The sequence below is a fragment of the Scaptodrosophila lebanonensis genome, unplaced genomic scaffold (assembly GCF_003285725.1).
Source record: "Scaptodrosophila lebanonensis strain 11010-0011.00,11010-0021.00 unplaced genomic scaffold, SlebRS2 tig00000024-arrow-pilon, whole genome shotgun sequence".
In the NCBI taxonomy this organism is placed as follows: Eukaryota; Metazoa; Arthropoda; class Insecta; order Diptera; family Drosophilidae; genus Scaptodrosophila; species Scaptodrosophila lebanonensis.
The window spans coordinates 9201847-9218895 of record NW_022060538.1 but is presented as its reverse complement, the minus strand read 5'-3'; the positions used below and the strand labels follow the sequence as shown (position 1 = coordinate 9218895).

The 17049-nt window shown below is 41.2% G+C and overlaps 5 protein-coding genes across 7 annotated transcripts; 2 read left to right on the top strand and 3 right to left on the bottom strand.

Moving 5' to 3' along the window:
• Positions 1-558: 558 nt before the first annotated feature.
• Positions 559-7311, bottom strand: LOC115620871 (unconventional myosin-Ia). 3 transcript variants are annotated; one of them, XM_030514344.1, is made up of 19 exons: positions 7265-7311; positions 6761-6942; positions 6584-6699; positions 5466-6519; positions 5142-5205; positions 5046-5059; positions 4885-4969; positions 4729-4823; positions 4259-4406; positions 3877-4199; positions 3567-3814; positions 3366-3502; positions 2437-2996; positions 2276-2335; positions 1856-2187; positions 1434-1569; positions 1221-1373; positions 1019-1146; positions 559-962 (listed from the first exon to the last, which is right to left on the bottom strand). In XM_030514344.1, exons 2-19 carry the CDS (start codon positions 6863-6865, stop codon positions 839-841), a joined length of 3882 nt encoding a protein of 1293 aa, XP_030370204.1. In that variant the 5' UTR covers positions 6866-6942; positions 7265-7311; the 3' UTR covers positions 559-838. The 3 variants fall into 3 exon arrangements, with proteins under 3 accessions (XP_030370204.1, XP_030370205.1, XP_030370206.1); XM_030514345.1 differs by lacking the exon at positions 2276-2335; XM_030514346.1 differs by lacking the exons at positions 559-962; positions 1019-1146; positions 1221-1373; ... (7 more) ...; positions 4259-4406; positions 5046-5059 and having other exon boundaries at positions 4735-4823.
• A 530-nt stretch (positions 7312-7841) lies between these two features.
• Positions 7842-8546, top strand: LOC115620930 (28S ribosomal protein S24, mitochondrial). The gene is made up of 3 exons (XM_030514437.1): positions 7842-7917; positions 7971-8166; positions 8222-8546. Exons 1-3 carry the CDS (start codon positions 7900-7902, stop codon positions 8509-8511), a joined length of 504 nt encoding a protein of 167 aa, XP_030370297.1. The 5' UTR covers positions 7842-7899; the 3' UTR covers positions 8512-8546.
• On the bottom strand, positions 8492-9568 carry LOC115620929 (TBC1 domain family member 7). Its single transcript, XM_030514436.1, has 2 exons — positions 8948-9568; positions 8492-8884 (listed from the first exon to the last, which is right to left on the bottom strand). Exons 1-2 carry the CDS (start codon positions 9505-9507, stop codon positions 8554-8556), a joined length of 891 nt encoding a protein of 296 aa, XP_030370296.1. The 5' UTR covers positions 9508-9568; the 3' UTR covers positions 8492-8553.
• A 327-nt stretch (positions 9569-9895) lies between these two features.
• Positions 9896-11602, top strand: LOC115621086 (vesicular integral-membrane protein VIP36). The gene is made up of 5 exons (XM_030514619.1): positions 9896-10057; positions 10152-10267; positions 10351-10548; positions 10610-10939; positions 11008-11602. The coding sequence occupies exons 1-5, from the start codon at positions 9946-9948 to the stop codon at positions 11212-11214; spliced, it is 963 nt and encodes a 320-aa protein (XP_030370479.1). The 5' UTR covers positions 9896-9945; the 3' UTR covers positions 11215-11602.
• A 696-nt stretch (positions 11603-12298) lies between these two features.
• Positions 12299-15972, bottom strand: LOC115620235 (adenomatous polyposis coli protein). The gene is made up of 5 exons (XM_030513380.1): positions 15814-15972; positions 13499-15771; positions 13285-13426; positions 12829-13251; positions 12299-12769 (listed from the first exon to the last, which is right to left on the bottom strand). The coding sequence occupies exons 1-5, from the start codon at positions 15964-15966 to the stop codon at positions 12299-12301; spliced, it is 3462 nt and encodes a 1153-aa protein (XP_030369240.1). The 5' UTR covers positions 15967-15972.
• Between the last annotated feature and the right edge of the window lie 1077 nt (positions 15973-17049).

The following is a 17049-nucleotide window of genomic DNA, read 5'->3' as shown; positions in this document are numbered from 1 at the left end:
ATGACAGAATTTGGTGCAATTAAAATTTATTATTATTATTTTTTTTTGGCACAATGCAATTATTTGTTAGTAACATTGGCACAATTAATTTGACAACAAATGAGAACGTTCTTGATTGTCAGTAGTGAACAATCTGTATTGCGCAATTATTTACTGAGTGTGAAGCGATTGTGTGTGTGTGTGTAAATATTGCTAAAATTGTATTTTGATCCCTGGGACCATACAAAAAAGGTGCACAAAAATCTCTCACTCCAACAACAACAAAATATTTATCATTGTAGAACATAAAGATAATTCTTAAAGACATTTCGATGCAGAACATTTTAGTTTGTTTCAACACAGAGTTTTAAATGACACATGTTTTATATAACAAATTTAATTGCTGTTTTTTGTTCGGCTAACAATTTGATCGAAAATTGGCAATCAATGCTGAAACGTTTTTAGTTTTCTTTGCGGCTCATTACTTGCAGCTAACCAGTCGTATAATATGTATATAACTAATTAACACTAATTAGTAAATGAGTGACCATGGCAGTATCTGATCAAATTGGTCGACGCTGATTTGAATTTTGAAGTGAACATATTATTTTGGTAGTTCAATTAGCACTTCCCAAAAGTTATTCTCAAGTCGAGTTCAGCTTACATTTATAAGTCTGTCACAAATTCTCGTGTTCTGCATTGAAAACGCTTTAGGTTTTACCATTCTACAAAGTCAAAAATTGTGAGCCCGACCCATATACATAAACTTTTAGTTGATTAGGCATTTTGAAAAATGCCTGAGGCGCCTCCGTTTTGTGGCAGCAAACTACTATGTCCTGTGATGAGACTTTTTTCAGGATCATACAATTATTTCCATGCGATTCGCTTTACGTGTGACCTTGGGCGGGCCTTGTGCTAAATCGGACATACCGCCATATTTGAACGAGAAGATGACAGTTTGTTGACCAAAATTGGCCTCGAATCTACAAATCAGATAATTTATAATGATTCTATAGTATGTATAAAGTTAAATGCTTACTCTGTGCTTATATGTATCTCGGGTGGTTTGCCAGTTGCGTTTTGTATGACTAGAAACATTTTGGTAACAATTTCGATGACATGGCCCGTTTGGAAAACAAAATCACCCTTCTTGCGACCGAATTCGGACTGTAAAAATTGGGAACGATTTAAAATTGTTAAATGTTACTGAGGAATTTTTTTAACAGCCATTTGCCGCTTACTGCTTTCACATGAAATACCGCAATATCATCAAGGTAAGGACTCAGAGACATGCGATAAATCTCTGAGGCAGGCACTCTGTATTTTATTTGCAGTGTGCGCTGATCCAACAGCAGCAGCGACGATGTCGATAACACCAGCAATATGGGCACAAACTGAAAGATAATGGGATCTTTAAAATGACAAGAGGTATATTATTTACAATGTTGACGAACCTTGCCACTTGAACGTGCTATTTTATTTATTATATCGGCAAACACCACATACTGATCATTCGTTTCGGCACAGATCTTCTTCCATTGCTGATTATGACGCAATCGCACATAATCACCCACAAAAGGATGGCCGACGCTGGAAACAAAAAGCAAAACTGTTTATTATCACGAATTACAATTAAATTAAATGCTTTTCTTGATATAAAAAAGTAATACGAATATATATATGCATGTTTTGCATGCGGTCAAGATACTAAACAACGAAAAGTTTTGGGTTTGAAAGAATGCCTACTTAATTTGGTTTAAATTAAATACATCCAGAATATGCTTTCATAAAACTAATTAGGGGAAAATAATGAGTGTAAAAATATGCTACAAAATTGGCAAGCATCAATGTTATTACAAATAGTTAGAATTTTTACCTGCGCGCATATGAAGCTTTACGATCTTTAAATATAATACTGGCTGTAACCTTTTCACGCATGCGGTTGCGTGCCGTCTGGTCAAAGGAGTTCCTATAGATGTAGCACTTCCAACGATGATAAATGGCACGTAGCAGGCGCGAGGCATCCGAAAGAAATCCCGGCGCTGCAGGCCATTCCGTGGATAAAGGACTCAGGGTGTTGGGTGGTAGGCGTAACGGTATGGTTAACAAATATTGCCGAATTTTCCATTGACGATAATTTCGAGCTATGACATCGATGCCCCATTTAACCTGACGCTTGTATTTTAACGACCGATATTCCTCGCGAGCCTACAAGGAACAGACAATTCATTAATTAACAAATATGAAGCAGCAACAAATGCATGAATAGTTAAAATAAATGCTGAAAAATGCTTACAACACGATATAAACTCCATAAATGTCTACGTCCCGTGAAGGGAATGCCAAAGCGACATTCCTGGTAAAGAAAACACATGCAGAACAAATTAAATAAATAAAATAAATTAACACACATGCAAAAACTGATAAGATGTGAAGAGACTGGTGTCCTCCACTTACCCGCCAAGTCCGCCAGGCACTCGATATAACCATTTGGCTGTGCCTCATGCGCTGATATCGTTTGCGGGCATTATACATGCGAAACATTTTTTGGATGAGCACGGCCAGATCGTTGATGCGTGCACATCGAAACTGCTCCAGTTCATAGACGGTGCGCGGACTACGCACAAACACATTCTTTGTGCCGATCGTGAATTCAGCCGAGGGCAGCGGCAGATTTCGTATAATCAGCGCAATCCCCTCCACCGTACTCCCATTGCGAAAATGTGGCCAGGTGACGCTATTTAGCAGCTTATACCGATGAAAGAACTTCGCATGCGACAAATGGTAACAGTGACCGGTGCGGCACAAGTGCACCAATGGCATCAGGGACATGTACCGCACCTGATGCTGCACTAGGGCCAAGTCGAATGAGTGCGGCTGCTTGCACTCATTCGGCTTTATGCAGAACACATAGTGGGCGCGACGATGCTTTACAATGGCCAGCAAAGTCTGCAGCTGAGTGCGTATGTTCGAGCTAAGCGTTGTGGGTTTTTTGCTCGCCTGACGACGCGGGTTGCCTATAAGAATAGAATTTGAATTATTTAAATTGGATAGGGTATTACATTTAAAAGTACGTTTTAAAGATCGAAATAAAGGTAAGACTGGAATGCAATTTATATCGAAATGAAGCAGAACTTGTTATTTCTCAGATTTAGGAGAACCTCAAACCAATATTTTGCAAAGACTGTCTCCACAAAAATAGGCTCATTAAAATAAAAAGTGCGTGTTCAATGTATACACTTTTCAATTATTATAATTATTGTCTTCTCACACATGCCTTCTTTTCTCTATATACTAGCTTTTAACTAAAGCAGTTTCAGCTTTTTTAAGTTTTTCATAAACACCGGCTATGATTATTATTTATTATAGGTATCGGTGGCATTTACCTTCAGGAAAAAGATTCTGCACCAGCGACAATTTGCTTTGATAAAAAGCCGTACTTATATATTTGGGCAATATATCTGAATTCTTTTCAAGAAATCGATGTATCGAATAGTTTACAGCATTGGCAAAATGACGGATCCTGTGGGAAAGCGAGACATTAGAATAGGTTGGGAATGAAAACTATTTATTGGGTATCCACTTACTGAAAACACATGGAATTGCTGCCGCTGGTCATAAAATTCGGATGTCCTGCACAACATTGTTGAATACGCAGCAGCAATTGCTCGTTGGTATTTAAATGTGGCTCGTTTATTAAACTGAGTATGCCATAGTTGGGTTTATCAATTAGCTCGCATATAGACTCGTTGTCAAAATAATCAATGCGTGACCATTCCAAGCCCTCTCTTAAATAGAGCTCCTGTTCAGATCGCAGCACATTGCACACAAAATTCTGTAAAACAAACATAAAAATTGAGCAAAATTCAGAAATGTTTCTGAACATTTAAATCATGCCTGATGAATTTTCTCGGCACTGTAGTTAATGGCGAATTGTTCGAATGAATTATGATCCAATACTTCAAAGCCGTAGAAATCTAAAAGCGCCAGATTCTTTTCGCGTTGCGTTGACTTTAGCGTCTCATTGATTTTATTCACCAGCCAGGTGAAGAGGCGACTGTAGAGAGTACGGCAGAGTGTATTTCGATTGTTGGCCGCCTGTCTCGCGTCCATTTCACAGCCTACATCCTCTTGCGTGCTATTCGTGCTGTTCGCTCTAGTCAGACAATTGATAAGAATTTGAGCTTCCAGGTTGAGAAGCTGCGCTGTCTCTTGTACCTCTGGAAAATGTAATAGTATTAGTATAAAAATCACATAGAAAGCGATTAATGAAACGCACCATAAACATTGGAAACCTGACAGCCCTCAGTGCCATCGATATTGGTCACAGGCACAAATATAAAATTTCCCAACTTCAGTACCACGGCTATGACGCGAAAAATTGCACTTGTTTCATCACAGCTTAGGCCAAGTACGTCCAATGAGCGCTAAAAAAAAGTAGAACATATTTTAAATTTAAAGTACAACGCAATCTTTTTAATAATAAACGATTTTAAAACCCTTTCATTATTTCTATATGCAGCAAGGGCAACATATGGACTGGGATCTGTAGCAAAAGATTATGTCTTTTTAGAAAAGGAAAAGAACAAATATTGTTGATGGATTTCGACAAATTTTGACCATTTTCAGAGAAACTTTTGTGACAGTATTAGTAGATAAGATAAAATACATTTTGTGGCTTTTTAAACCCATTTCTTTTATGTTTGCTGCCTTTTAAAGTTACGGCTTAACGACAGAAATATGTCTAACCTTTGTGTAATGAAAATTGGCCCGGTCCTCTTCCATGGCAGTTGTGTTACGCAAAAGCTCATACTTTTCGACATTGCGGTACAGCTTCAACGATTCTGCAAAAGGAGATCAACTTCGTAATCTAATTCCATTTCGTAAATCTCTTTTTTAACTCACTTAACAGTTGCAGATCAGCACCCAACAGCAATTGATAGAATATGTGAAAATTGCGTTCTCCCATTGTGGTGTCTGTTACGCGAGTCTGTAGAAAACAAAATGAAGAATTTATATAAATAACAAATATTTAATAGTTAAATTTATGATAAACTCATGCAAACCTTTTCCAGCATATCTTAGAGCAAATGCACAGACATGAAAAACATTATAATTTTATAGAATGTGTCACTAAAATATTCGTAAGAGTATTTACTTACAATGTGTTATATGCACGCCCATCGGATCGCCTCTAAAATCGATTTCAATATCAAACAGTTTGCCCTGCAAGGAATAGAGTCTTAATTAATTAATATTCAGATTCCTGTAAAAATCCTTCAATTAATGTTATATTTTGTCAATACATAAACAATAATATAAATTAAAAAAATAGAAAAAGTGGCTTAAAAAGAAATATTGCCGAAATTGGTATTTTAAAACCAAAGCAGAACCGTTTACAGGTTTAAGTCCCTGTTTGGATTTACTATTCAATGAAACCTGTAATATGGTGTTTCCCCTGTTAATTCTATGTTGAAAAAACTCACATATCTACTTGAGTTGCTATTCTTGAGGGTGCAGGCATTCCCCATGGCCTCTAGAAATACATCCGCACAGGTGACGCACTCCCGCAGTCGCTGGCTGGGCGACTTGTGTCGACGATGCAGTGACGAGGTAGCTGACGGAGTTGGTGAGACCGTTGTGCCACTCCCACTGCCGCCCATCACTACTTTGCTCAGTTTGTGTGCATCGTACAGCGAAATACGTTGCGTGGAGCCCATCAGTGAGTGTCGATCCGGCTGGCTTTCTGTCGAATGTTGGCGCATTAGATTCGAGCAACTTCCCCGATGCGGATGCGTTTGGTGGGCTGTGGACAGACGGCTGTTGCTGCCACGCAACAGCAGCGACTCGCGTTCGTCCTTTTCCAGACTTTGCGCGCGTGTGCATTTGCTGTGGCCGCACTGACGACATCCGCCATGAGCAGTGAGCATGTACTTGGGCGAGGATGTCGAGCACGCCGATTTTGAGGGCATGGCAGCGGTTGCAGCATAACTGGCAGTGCAGGTGGAGCTCACTTGTGTCTGTTGGTGTTTGAAGCATGATTTCGTTGGATGAACATGGGCAAGACCGGCGGCAGCCTCGAGCAGTGTGGTGATGTTCTCGGTGCTCTTGTGGTGAGAGAAATCGAAGTCCACAATTTTTTCGCGCATATTGCGCTTGGCTTGACGTTCGATGCTTTCGGCACGAGTGCGTGAGCGTTGCGAGGGTCCTGGCGATGGCGATTGTCGACGTGAAATGGACGTGGGTATATTGCTTGCTGCAGCGTTATTTTTGCAGATTATGAAATTCGCCGTGCCTGAGCAGCTGCTCGAGGCGCGTCGGTGGGCGTGTATGATGACGCCCGACGCAGAACTGGTTGAGGATTGTTTGCGCAATGGATTTGGAGTGCTGCATAAGGAACGTTCCTGAATATGGGTGAGAAAGTTCACAATCATTTTGAAGGTTTCGGTTTTGCCTGCACCACTCTCTCCCGTAAGTAGCACACACTGATCTTCGCTCTGGTCCTTAAGCGACTGATAAGCCAAATTAGTGAGCCCGTATCTAGAAAGGAGACAGCGAATGATCTTTAAATCGAACTTATTCTTGCAAATAGAGATTAACTTACATATGAGGTGGTAGCTGAAATATGCCCTTGTTTCCATAGTTTCGTATGTTATCCAACGAATGTTCCGATATGTGATGATATGGATTTAAAGCCACAACAGAAGTGCCAATGTAGGTCTGCATACAACAAATACTGCATGTTAAAAACAAAATTCATTCGAAGAAGTGCTATCCTTACGTAAATATGATCCCGCTTATAGCGCTGGTGTATGTTGTTAATGAAACTATCCTCGGACAAATTTTCCAGAAGCACCGAGTCCCAGGTGCCGATCTCCTGCTCCATTTTCTCGCCCCTTCAGCAAAACAATAACAACGTGTACGGCAACAACAACCACAAACGAGCATAACATTCAAAATTAACTGAAAGTAAAAAGAAAATGGAACAGGCAAGATGCATAATTTAATTGCATAATTTAGGGGGATGCAATATCTTTGGCAAATTTGTGTTTTGATTTTCTGATTGAAATTATTGATTTTAATTTTCTCCTTTGCACAACACGACGCGCTGTCTAAGCAGCAACAGCTCGCAGTCGGAGCCCCACACCATGCCTAGTAGATATATTGGCACTCTTGGCGCATGGGTTTTGCATTAATATTGCTCATTAATGTTTTTCTTTTATGTCTTTTGTATTTGATTTGTATTTTGTGTGGTTTCCACTACATCTCCAGTTAAGCTGTTTACCTTTTCAGACGATATTTGGGCATTTTGTCGCGAGTTTTTTGCAGATTAACTAAAAATTCCACTAATTTTTTTATTTGCAATCATGCTTGTTCATGTTTTCAACGTTAAATTAACAAAAATAAATTGCGAGCAAAAGCAAAGTCTTAAGTATGGCCAGCCATTTTAATGTGAGTTTGGGACGGATAAAAGAATAGCATAATACAGTTACTAAAACGGTCACACTATTGCCGTTACACAGGAAAACTTTGGTTATTGCGAATTCGGCGTGAAAAGCATTTAAATACCAAAAAGCAAAAAAAACATCACAATCAATATATTCTGTACCAATTAAATAGTTACATTGAATAACTAATCCGCTGAAAATTGACTGCCATAACGAAATTAATCGTTTTACAATGTTAATGCACTCATACTATATATATTATTTAGAATACTTTAGATTCTATATAAGAAAGAGTAAATCATATGTATGTATGTTAAAAACATTGTTGTTAGAATACAAAATCAAAAAGAATACTTTCGTTTATAGCACTACAATGCACTCTATCACAGGGTGTATCAAGATTGAAAGTCGTTACGTCACGCCGCACAGCTGTTTGGCTCTGCTGCAGAATTGGTTTTGGCGTTGAAAAAATATGAATTTCTTAAAAAAGGTAAATAAAACAATTAATTTAAGTTATTTGTAAATAAGTATAAGTCTTTGTAGCTGGCGCCGCAAATGGTAGCGGTTGCGGAAGCCCAAACATGCAGCAAATCCGCCATACACACCAGCGCAGTCTGTTGCCGCGTGCAGTCCGGCCGCTATCGCATAACGACAAAACGTAATCGGCCTCTCACTTATGAGATGGCCAACCCGCCGCATTATATTGGCCACCGCAAGTCCTGGAATTCATGGAACACATGTAAGCTCCTCATTCCTCAGTTATCACAGTAGTTATTACAAATGTTATATTACAGCCACAATAAAAGACGGATTGCGACCATCGCAAACTGCTATCGAAGATGTTTTCCTTCGCAAATTCATGACTGGTACCTGGCATGCAATGATTTGCTCTGAGGTAATCATAAAGCGACAACACAACACGATTCGTATTGCAGCCATCATACGCCAAGCAATTAGCGCGCGCAAGATGTATTTCCTTATTGGCTACACGGAAGAGCTGCTTTCTTATTGGATGCAGTGCCCTGTAACGCTGGAGTTGCAGACGGTGGCCGACAAAAAGGATGTAGTCTTCAAATATATTTAGTTTTCCTTAATAAATGTTTACACATGTATACAGTAGTACGGCTTAATGCGCGTATTCAATTTCACTGTTGTTGCTCTGCCAACTCTTGATGGCTCGGTTGACAATGACCGCGTCGAGATCGTTAACTTGTAAGGCAGTTTCTATCAGTATTTTAAATTCATTTTGTGCGCTGCAGATAGAAATTCGTTGCTTGATTTGACTGTCTTTGACCATTTCCAAAAAGAGGAAGACAACGATTTTTCGTGCGCCACCGCATATTTTGTCCCAGATCTTCACCAGAACGGTTTCCCTAATAATGCCGGCAAAGGAAGTAGTGTACCAATTGTCGAGCAGGTTGTTGTTACTACTGAATATGCCAAGCTGGTCTAAGTGACTACAAATAAATAAGATCGTTAATCTTCAGTCAGCGGAGAATATACTTATGAATTATGCCTACTAGAACAATGCAATGTCCTCGCGCCTTAGCAGAGTTTGTGTGAGTTCCTTTAGCTTCGCACTCTCTTTTTTCAGCTCTCGGGTATATTGGTAAAATTCCTTGGCAATACAATATGTTTCCACATTATCATCGAATAATGGCAGCAACACACGTACTATCTCAATGAAGTGACTATCATCGACTGGTGGTCCCGCATTGTTATGCAGGAGTCGGTTATTTTCCAATTGCCACATTGTGTGCATGACGATCTCTTTGGGCTTGGTGGGATCAATATATCGCATCACTGACACTGCACGCAACAAATCCTCGTATACCTGGCGCAGCTGATCCCTGATGTAGTCTGTACTGCTCTTATGTAGTGGCAAAATCCCCATAATTAGCCCCCAAAGCAGCGAACGTTGATCTGCAGGCACGGTATAGCTTATGCAGAATTGCTTCAGTTTATTCCGATCCCTTATACCGTCCTGCAGTAGCTTATTCAATGATTTTTTCTCCTCCACACCATGACAACCCACTTTTTCGTAGTAGCTGGATCGAAAGTTGCGCTCATCTGTAGTCATGGCGTTGTATTCAGTTTTGTTTTCATTTCTAATCCCAATGCAAAATCTGAAGGGCAGTGTTATACAACTTTTAGTGGATTACAGCTTATACTCTATTGTGAATATACGCGATACCCGTCGTGACTTGATCACAATTTAATTTTTTACTCACTTTAGCTATCAATTAAAAATAAATAAATTTAACAACAAAAAACAAATAGAACAAACTTCTCGTATGCTTTCTGGTATTTTTTCAGAGCTTAATATGTGATTTGACAATTTTGTAATCCTAGAGAGATAAAAGGTTATTTTTCACTACTCAAAGCCCGCGCGCAATCTAACACAGTTAAACAACACTGCTGCAACAACGCTTTTCGATTTTTTGTAAGTCACCTATCGATTCATCATCCATATAATTTAGCATTTAACTATTAACTAAAAAACAAAAAATTGGATAATATGGTTACTTATAAGAAAGAAACACAGATCATTGCGCTTCTTTGTGCTATTCTGCCTATTGCATGCGAGAACTTCAAAGTGAGGGAGCATAGCTTAATTCGGCCCTTTCAAGGTAAAACCAATTGGTCAAGTTTATGGCGGCAGTTCGTCAAATATTTGTCGCCATACAAGTGGTTGTTGTAATTGGTTGTGGTTAATCTTTGCAGGCGTTGGCGTTATACTACCTCACTGGGATTTTCTCGGCAATACCATGGTGACGAGCAACTATATAAGACTAACGCCAGATATGCAGTCTAAGAGCGGTGCGCTATGGAACTATTCGGTACGTTTAAGGATTTGAACCAGACAAGATCTTATTATTTTTATTGTACTCTGAACTTTGTGCTTCTGCTGATGCTCCTGCAGCCCGTCATGTCGCGCAATTGGGAAGTGCATGTATCGTTCAAAGTCCATGGCAAGGGCACAGAATTGTTTGGCGATGGATTCGCAATTTGGTATACAAAGGAGCGCATGAAAACCGGGCCTGTTTTTGGCAGCAAGGATCATTTCTCTGGCCTGGCCATCATATTGGATACATACAGCAATCACAATGGTCCACATAATGTAAGTTTTTCCCACGGTCATGGTAACTTTAATATAATATGTCCACATTTTCGATTTGCAGCATCAGCATCCCTATTTAAGCGCCATGGTGAATAATGGCACATGGAGCTATGATCATGATCGGGATGGTACGCACACACAACTTGCTGGTTGCGAGGTTCGGTTTAGAAATGTGGACTATGAGACGCTCATTAGTATACGCTATGAAAACGATATACTCTCCGTGTCAACGGATCTCGAAAATAAGAACGAATGGAAAAACTGTTTTGTTGTAAACAATGTGGAATTGCCTACAGGTTATTACTTGGGCATGTCTGCTACGACGGGCGACTTGTCCGATAATCATGATATACTCGGTTTTAAGTTTTATAGCGTCGACTCAAGTGATACGGTACGTTCTGATAACAGTAAGATACCATAAAAATCGTGACTCATTTTCTTTGTTTTCCTCATAAATAGCACGAACAAATAATGAGTCGCACCAATATTATACCGAATGCCAAGACTTTTGAGCCACCACGCGAGCACAAAGACGATCCGAAACCGGGCATGTCCAATGCGAAAATTTTCTTCATTTTACTCTTTGGCATGGTTGCCGCCGTAGGCGCAGCTATCTTCGGCGTATCGTACTTCAAGGATCGAAATTCGAGAAAGCGCTTCTACTGAGATTGGCGGCATTGGAGAAATTCCCATAAGCATAGTCTACCAAAACATCATGTTATCAGCGACCTCAAGATTGATTTTGACTTTATAAGTGATTTTTATGTTAGTTTATTTTTTGGACTGTATGCTAAACCATGATGATCTTTCGCATAAGTTTTAGGTGTTCCACATTTTCATTTAATGGATTTTTCCCTCTAAACCCTCTTTTTTACGTATAACTTATTTATAAAGTGGTGTGAGCAACAGCAAAGACACAAAGCAACGGATCGTGGTAAATTTAAGTGCAAATTTTTAATTTGAATGAACTATAGGAAAATTGAGAGCGTAATAATAAAACCGCTGTTTGTGTATATTGTATAGGCAAGATTCAAAATAAAACTACAGAAAAGTACTTGTTACAATTTCTTACAACGCATTCCCTTATAAACGAATGAAACATATTTCTCTTCGAAGTCTTTTTCCTTTTGACTTGACTAATTATTCGAATAACTAGTCGGCAGAAGGCTTATGTTTACTACCACATTAAATGATGCAAATTTCTTTGATTTGCAATCGATGTTTCAGATAGATATTTTAATAACAGTCAATTTAATAGTTTTCCTGACACGTTTATATGTAATATTACGAGTTTATTAAATTGTATTTAAAACTTCCGTGCCATCAAGAATTTTTTTAACTTCAGGGCGATGTTCAATCCTCAACATTTCTTGGACTTATTAAATTTGCATGCACATTTAAAATTTACAGATATTCATAAGGTTGTTTGTATGGCTTAATAGATATTTGTACTTATGTATGTTCGAGTTAAATCTATTGCACCATGCTATTTTGAATTTTTCGATTTTGGAACAATATATGATATATATTTTATATAAACGATATGATTTAGAAGAAACAGTTCTGTATAAAAAACATGTTTATTTTGAAATTATGTATTTGGAACGTTTTTGTCACAATTAATGGTATTTAATTAGGTAGTATAGACATGGTAGGATAAATAGGTTTATGAGGTTTATGACCATGGAGGGCATAGTGAAAAGTATAACTTCTCAGCTAGTAAAAATTCGATTTTGAGAAATTATGGAACTTAAACCCAATGTTGGTGACGACTTTGCTGTTGCTGCTGTGCGGGCATTGCTGTTTGACTACTCGAAGCTGCTGGAGGTCGTCCGGCCAGCATAGATTCGATGTGACGTACCTGATTACTCACAAAACGTTCGTTATTCGCAGATTTATCAGTCACGTCCGCATTGGGGCACTTCGTTAACAATTGTTCGGCCTTGGCGATGGGCTTCGGCTCGACTTCCAGGGCGTCGTTGGATTTGTGCATGCCGCTGAGTATGCATTGCTCGAGTAACGACTTGGACTGGCCATCATCGAGCGAATCGTCAGAGCTATAATCAGTTTTGGAGCCCACATTAGCCGACAGCATTGTTTGCCGTCGCTGGCCATTGCTGGCAGCTCCATCAGTGTGGCTGCTGCCAGTTGGCTTGGGTAAGGTGTTTGTGTGACTAGCAGTTTGGATGGCCTTCGGTCTGGTGCTGCCCGCTGCAATGGCCTGTTAAATGTGGATACATGAGAAGGTTTCTTTTAAGTAAGACAACAGTTTCAAATTACCTGACTTAGCAAGTTAGAATCATCGTCGGAGTCCATGGATAATGAGCTGAGGGAATCGCTACGTTTGGGGGGCAGACGCGGCTCCACATTCAAGGTGGCACGCCTCGGTGGCAACTTGGGCGGCATCTCTGCACCTGTGGACTCCTTCAGCGCACTTATGGGACCCACTTGTGCCGAGCCCACGGTTAAGTTGGACAGTCCCGAGATTATGGAGAAATTACATGGACTATCCTCGACAAAGTACTTGTTCATCTCATCTCTTACGGGCAAGTAGCTGGGCAGGGCTCTGCCCCCACAACGCATCTTAGAGATGGCATCCTCAGTGTGGCTAACGGTGGTTGGAAGTGAAGGATGTTGTTGCTCTTGGTCATGTTGCTTCAGTGATTGCTGCCGCTGTTGTTCATTGCCATTAGTGTCCGTGGGCTTGGATTCCAGCGCTTCATTCTGACTAGATGCCATGGAGAGCATGGATAGATTACTGTTGCTGCAGGCCTTTGAAAGAATTGCGGGCGTATCCTCGGTGCAGTAGCTGCGTGGTTCATCCTCCTTGGAGTTTTGTTGGTTACCATTGACATCATCATTTACATTCACATTGCTGGTGTTATTATTGGTGTTGCTGCGTAGCGAGCGACTGAAGGATTGGAGCTGGCTAGCTGTGGGCGGCTCTGGCTCATCTAGCACACTGAGATTGCTCAAGCTGGTGGCTGTTGAGAAGACAGCTGGCGTGTGTTCCACATGAAAAGAATTTACCTTATCCTCGAACACATTGGATTTTAACGGCGGCTCCTGGGACCTTTGCTGAGGTGCTTGTGTGGGCTGGGCTCGATGCACATTTTTGTTATTTACGCGACGCGGTGACTGCGGCATACATTGTGTTGGCGAATCCGGCAGCTCCGAGGGCGATATAACACCACTCTGCAGCCGGCTGTAGTCACTAATGACTGAGCCCGCGTCTTCACAAGTAATGGTCTCATCGTCCACGAGGGAATCCATAGAGCTGCGTCTAGAAAACATGAGCGGCGTTTCGAGCGCTGCGTCCATGGATGCTTGATTCATGGGCTTGCCAATATTACCAGACAACTTCCGATCCTCAAATTTGGTGATGCCCTTCTCTGTCAGACTTGTTAGCGAATCATACCGACTAAAAGAGCTTGGCGTGCCTTCTTCACAGTAGTTCGTGGGTCGTTCACCCAGCTCTGGCGTATGCGAACCATTGGACTTGGCATTATCCTTTCGTTGTGGCGGTGCAGGCGTTGCCAAGTTCTCTATCGCATTGGTGCGCAGCCGCAACGTGTTTGGACGTTGAGGAGCTGTAGAGTTGAGTTCACAGGCAGATGCAGATTTAGCCAAGGGCTGTGCTTCACAGGACACCGTCGATGTGGAGGCATTCTCATCGAGTATAAGCAAAATTTCGCTATTACACTCGCTGGAAGGTTGTGTTAGGACCGCTTGAGAAGGTGGTGGACGCTCATTGTAGCGTACGCTAAAATCTGTTGGCTGATCCATTTCAATATCAAATCCATTTTTTCCACCGGCTGTCGTCGGCTTGGTCTCATGCTCGCTGTACTTCATCGAATAGTCGATGGGCTGCTCCTCTGTGGGCGCCATTTCGAAATGACTCTTGGCACTGGTCAGCTTACGTTGTTCATATACGCTATCCGACTTACTGGAGTGCTTGGAGTCGGAGTAAATGGACTCACGACTCTCGCATTTGCGTGGCAGTGTAGCTGTGCCACTGACTGGTGGTGAGGCGCGCACCTTTTTCAGGGAACCGGTGGGATTGTTACTTAGACGCATAGAACTGTAACGTCTGGGTAATGTGTCGGCATGTCCATTAATATTCTCCAGCTGCTGTTGCTGCTGTTTGGGTGCCAGCTCCAGCACTGCGCGGAAATTAATGAGATTTTTTAAGGCTGAGCCGCTGCCCTCGGCAATCATCGCATTCTTGGAAGTGACCAGAGCACGCAAGAGTGGAATGGCGTTGTGTTCGAGTAGGAATTTTTGATCCTGCGGACAACGAGCTGACAGATTCCACAAGGTTCCACAGGAGTTGCTCACCACAGTCATGTTCTCACACTTCAGCTGCTGCAGCAGTATGGATAAACAATTGTGGTCCCGCAATATCTGGCGGTACGGCTCACACACGGCAATGTGACTAGACACATTACGCAGGATACCACCAGCATTCTCAATGATCTTGAGCGTCTTGCTCGGTCCCTCGTAGCTGAGCATGCGCACTAGAAATGCCAGCGCTCCATCCACGGCACAAAACTCTGCCTTGTTGGTGCTGCAGTGGGCGGACAGGTTCCACAGTGCCGACAGAATGGCCTTCAATGTATTCTCATTCTTGTTCTTCATGGCCGCCTGTGCCAGTGCAGTCACCGTACCAATCTCATTGAATATTGTCTTCATATTCTTGTCGGCTCGCCAGGATAAATTGCGTAGCACTCCCGCCACCACTTGCAGCAGTTCATCGGGTGCTGTATCCAGCTGAGCAATGACAACCTCCATGAACTGTTTCTGACCACACAAATACGCCTTGTTGTGCACATTCTCATCGCCAAAGGTGAGATTGGTGAGCGCCATCAGGGCGTAGCTGCGTAGCGAGTTGCACTGTTCCCGTCCCGGCGCCGGCCCATGAACCGCATGATCCAAATGCACCAGATTCGGTATGGCCTTCAATGCGCCCAGCTCGCACATGGTCTGGCGATGCTCCTCATCGAAGCTGGCCTTCATCAGCATTTTAATTGCCGCCAACGGATGTCGATCCTCATCATCTGCTATTGCCTCGCCCCCACTTTGCAATTGCGTGCGCAGAAAATTCGAGTAGTCCAATATCTGATCGAGTAATCGCAATACTTTGATCTCGCGCTGACGATCCTTCTCCTCTGGATTACTGTGGACAATATTTTGCAGTGCCTGGCCGGCACATCTCCGGGCTGTCTCTGTACAGTTGCCAGCGGAGCCAGTCGATGTCGCCGACACGGTTATAGCATCGTTTGAGTGCAGAATCTGCACCAGCAGCTGGATGCAGTCCGAGCTACGAAGCGCCGTACATGTGTCCGCACTACGGGATAGTTCCAAAAAATTTCGTACCAGTTCGAGTTGCTTTTGAGCGTCGCTCTCGTTCGACGTCATGGTCTGAAATGTGACTGAGTAGACACACAAACAGTGAACAGAAACCTGAAGTACCTGGCCCGCTTCCTGGAAGAGTGCCCGACACTTTATTACCGCAGGTAGCTGCAAGTTACAACGTTTGCGAGATATTCTGCACTTAGGCTTTTGGTTTAAGGCCAAGCAGCTGGTCCGTAATGTTTTGAGGCTCACCTTTGAGCCAAAACGCGGAGAGGATGCTCATGAAAAATGTAGATGAGAGCACACTTGCTTGGGTCTTAAGGAAAGTTAAAACTCATTTTTTGAATATTGTTGAGTTGAGTATTTTCTAATATTCGTATTTCTATTTACATATGTATGTAAGTACATACATATGTCTTTATTCGGGCCGAGTTGTACATTAGTATTGTGTTTTGAACAATATTTTGTAAAACGCATAACAGGCAGGCCTCATGTTATCAGTAGGTACTACAGAAAGGATGATTACGACCAATATATATATATATATAATTTGTTTATTTATTTAAAAATTAATAACAAATGATGCTGCAATTTTGTATAAAGAAAACTTATAGCATTAAAACAATGGAAAAACCAGAAACCAAGTATAATTAATGATGGTTAGTTAAGTTTAAAAGAATGATACTGCTTAAGTTACTAGGGGATTGAATAATAGAAATTAAATTGTAGAGTTCATTATAAATTGAATACAGAACAGGAAAAGGAGAGTAAAGTGCGAAATTTCAGGTACACCGCTCAAGATGTAGAGGCCAGAAATTTCTTGACTGTTTATTGAGTCTGGACACAAGGACCTCGAAAAGTATAAGTCCTAAATTGGTAGTCGACTGTGTTCAAAACGAACGAATCATATTGAATTTATAAAATTTAGTTTGCTCGACCCCTTAGCTAGAGACCCTTTATTCATCATCGTCTTTATATAAGTAGAACTTTATAAGATTTTGTAGAAAGAAACAATTGAAGAAGTAGATTACTTGTAAGCAGCTCAAGCACTCAATCAATCATTTTTAAATAATAAAATCCATTAAATTGATTTTAATGAAAAGTGGTTTGATTATACTTAGTTCCATTTATACTAGTACAAGTATA

Excerpts from the sequence above, each read along its gene's own strand:
- LOC115620871 (XM_030514344.1), bottom strand. The coding sequence starts at position 6,865 with ATGGAGCAGGAGATCGGCACCTGGGACTCGGTGCTTCTGGAAAATTTG. Across the intron at positions 4,200-4,258 it reads TCAGGTTTCCAATGTTTATG|AGGTACAAGAGACAGCGCAG; the intron begins GTGCGTTTCATT and ends TACATTTTCCAG. Across the intron at positions 3,503-3,566 it reads AGCAATTCCATGTGTTTTCA|GATCCGTCATTTTGCCAATG; the intron begins GTAAGTGGATAC and ends GCTTTCCCACAG.
- LOC115620930 (XM_030514437.1), top strand. Across the intron at positions 8,167-8,221 it reads CTGGAATTCATGGAACACAT|CCACAATAAAAGACGGATTG; the intron begins GTAAGCTCCTCA and ends GTTATATTACAG.
- LOC115620929 (XM_030514436.1), bottom strand. The coding sequence starts at position 9,507 with ATGACTACAGATGAGCGCAACTTTCGATCCAGCTACTACGAAAAAGTG. Across the intron at positions 8,885-8,947 it reads GAGGACATTGCATTGTTCTA|TCACTTAGACCAGCTTGGCA; the intron begins GTAGGCATAATT and ends ATTTATTTGTAG.
- LOC115621086 (XM_030514619.1), top strand. The coding sequence starts at position 9,946 with ATGGTTACTTATAAGAAAGAAACACAGATCATTGCGCTTCTTTGTGCT. Across the intron at positions 10,058-10,151 it reads CTTAATTCGGCCCTTTCAAG|GCGTTGGCGTTATACTACCT; the intron begins GTAAAACCAATT and ends TAATCTTTGCAG. Across the intron at positions 10,268-10,350 it reads GTGCGCTATGGAACTATTCG|CCCGTCATGTCGCGCAATTG; the intron begins GTACGTTTAAGG and ends ATGCTCCTGCAG.
- LOC115620235 (XM_030513380.1), bottom strand. The coding sequence starts at position 15,966 with ATGACGTCGAACGAGAGCGACGCTCAAAAGCAACTCGAACTGGTACGA. Across the intron at positions 15,772-15,813 it reads ACTCAAACGATGCTATAACC|ACAGCCCGGAGATGTGCCGG; the intron begins GTGTCGGCGACA and ends AACTGTACAGAG. Across the intron at positions 13,252-13,284 it reads ATCTATCCATGCTCTCCATG|CCCACGGACACTAATGGCAA; the intron begins GCATCTAGTCAG and ends CTGGAATCCAAG.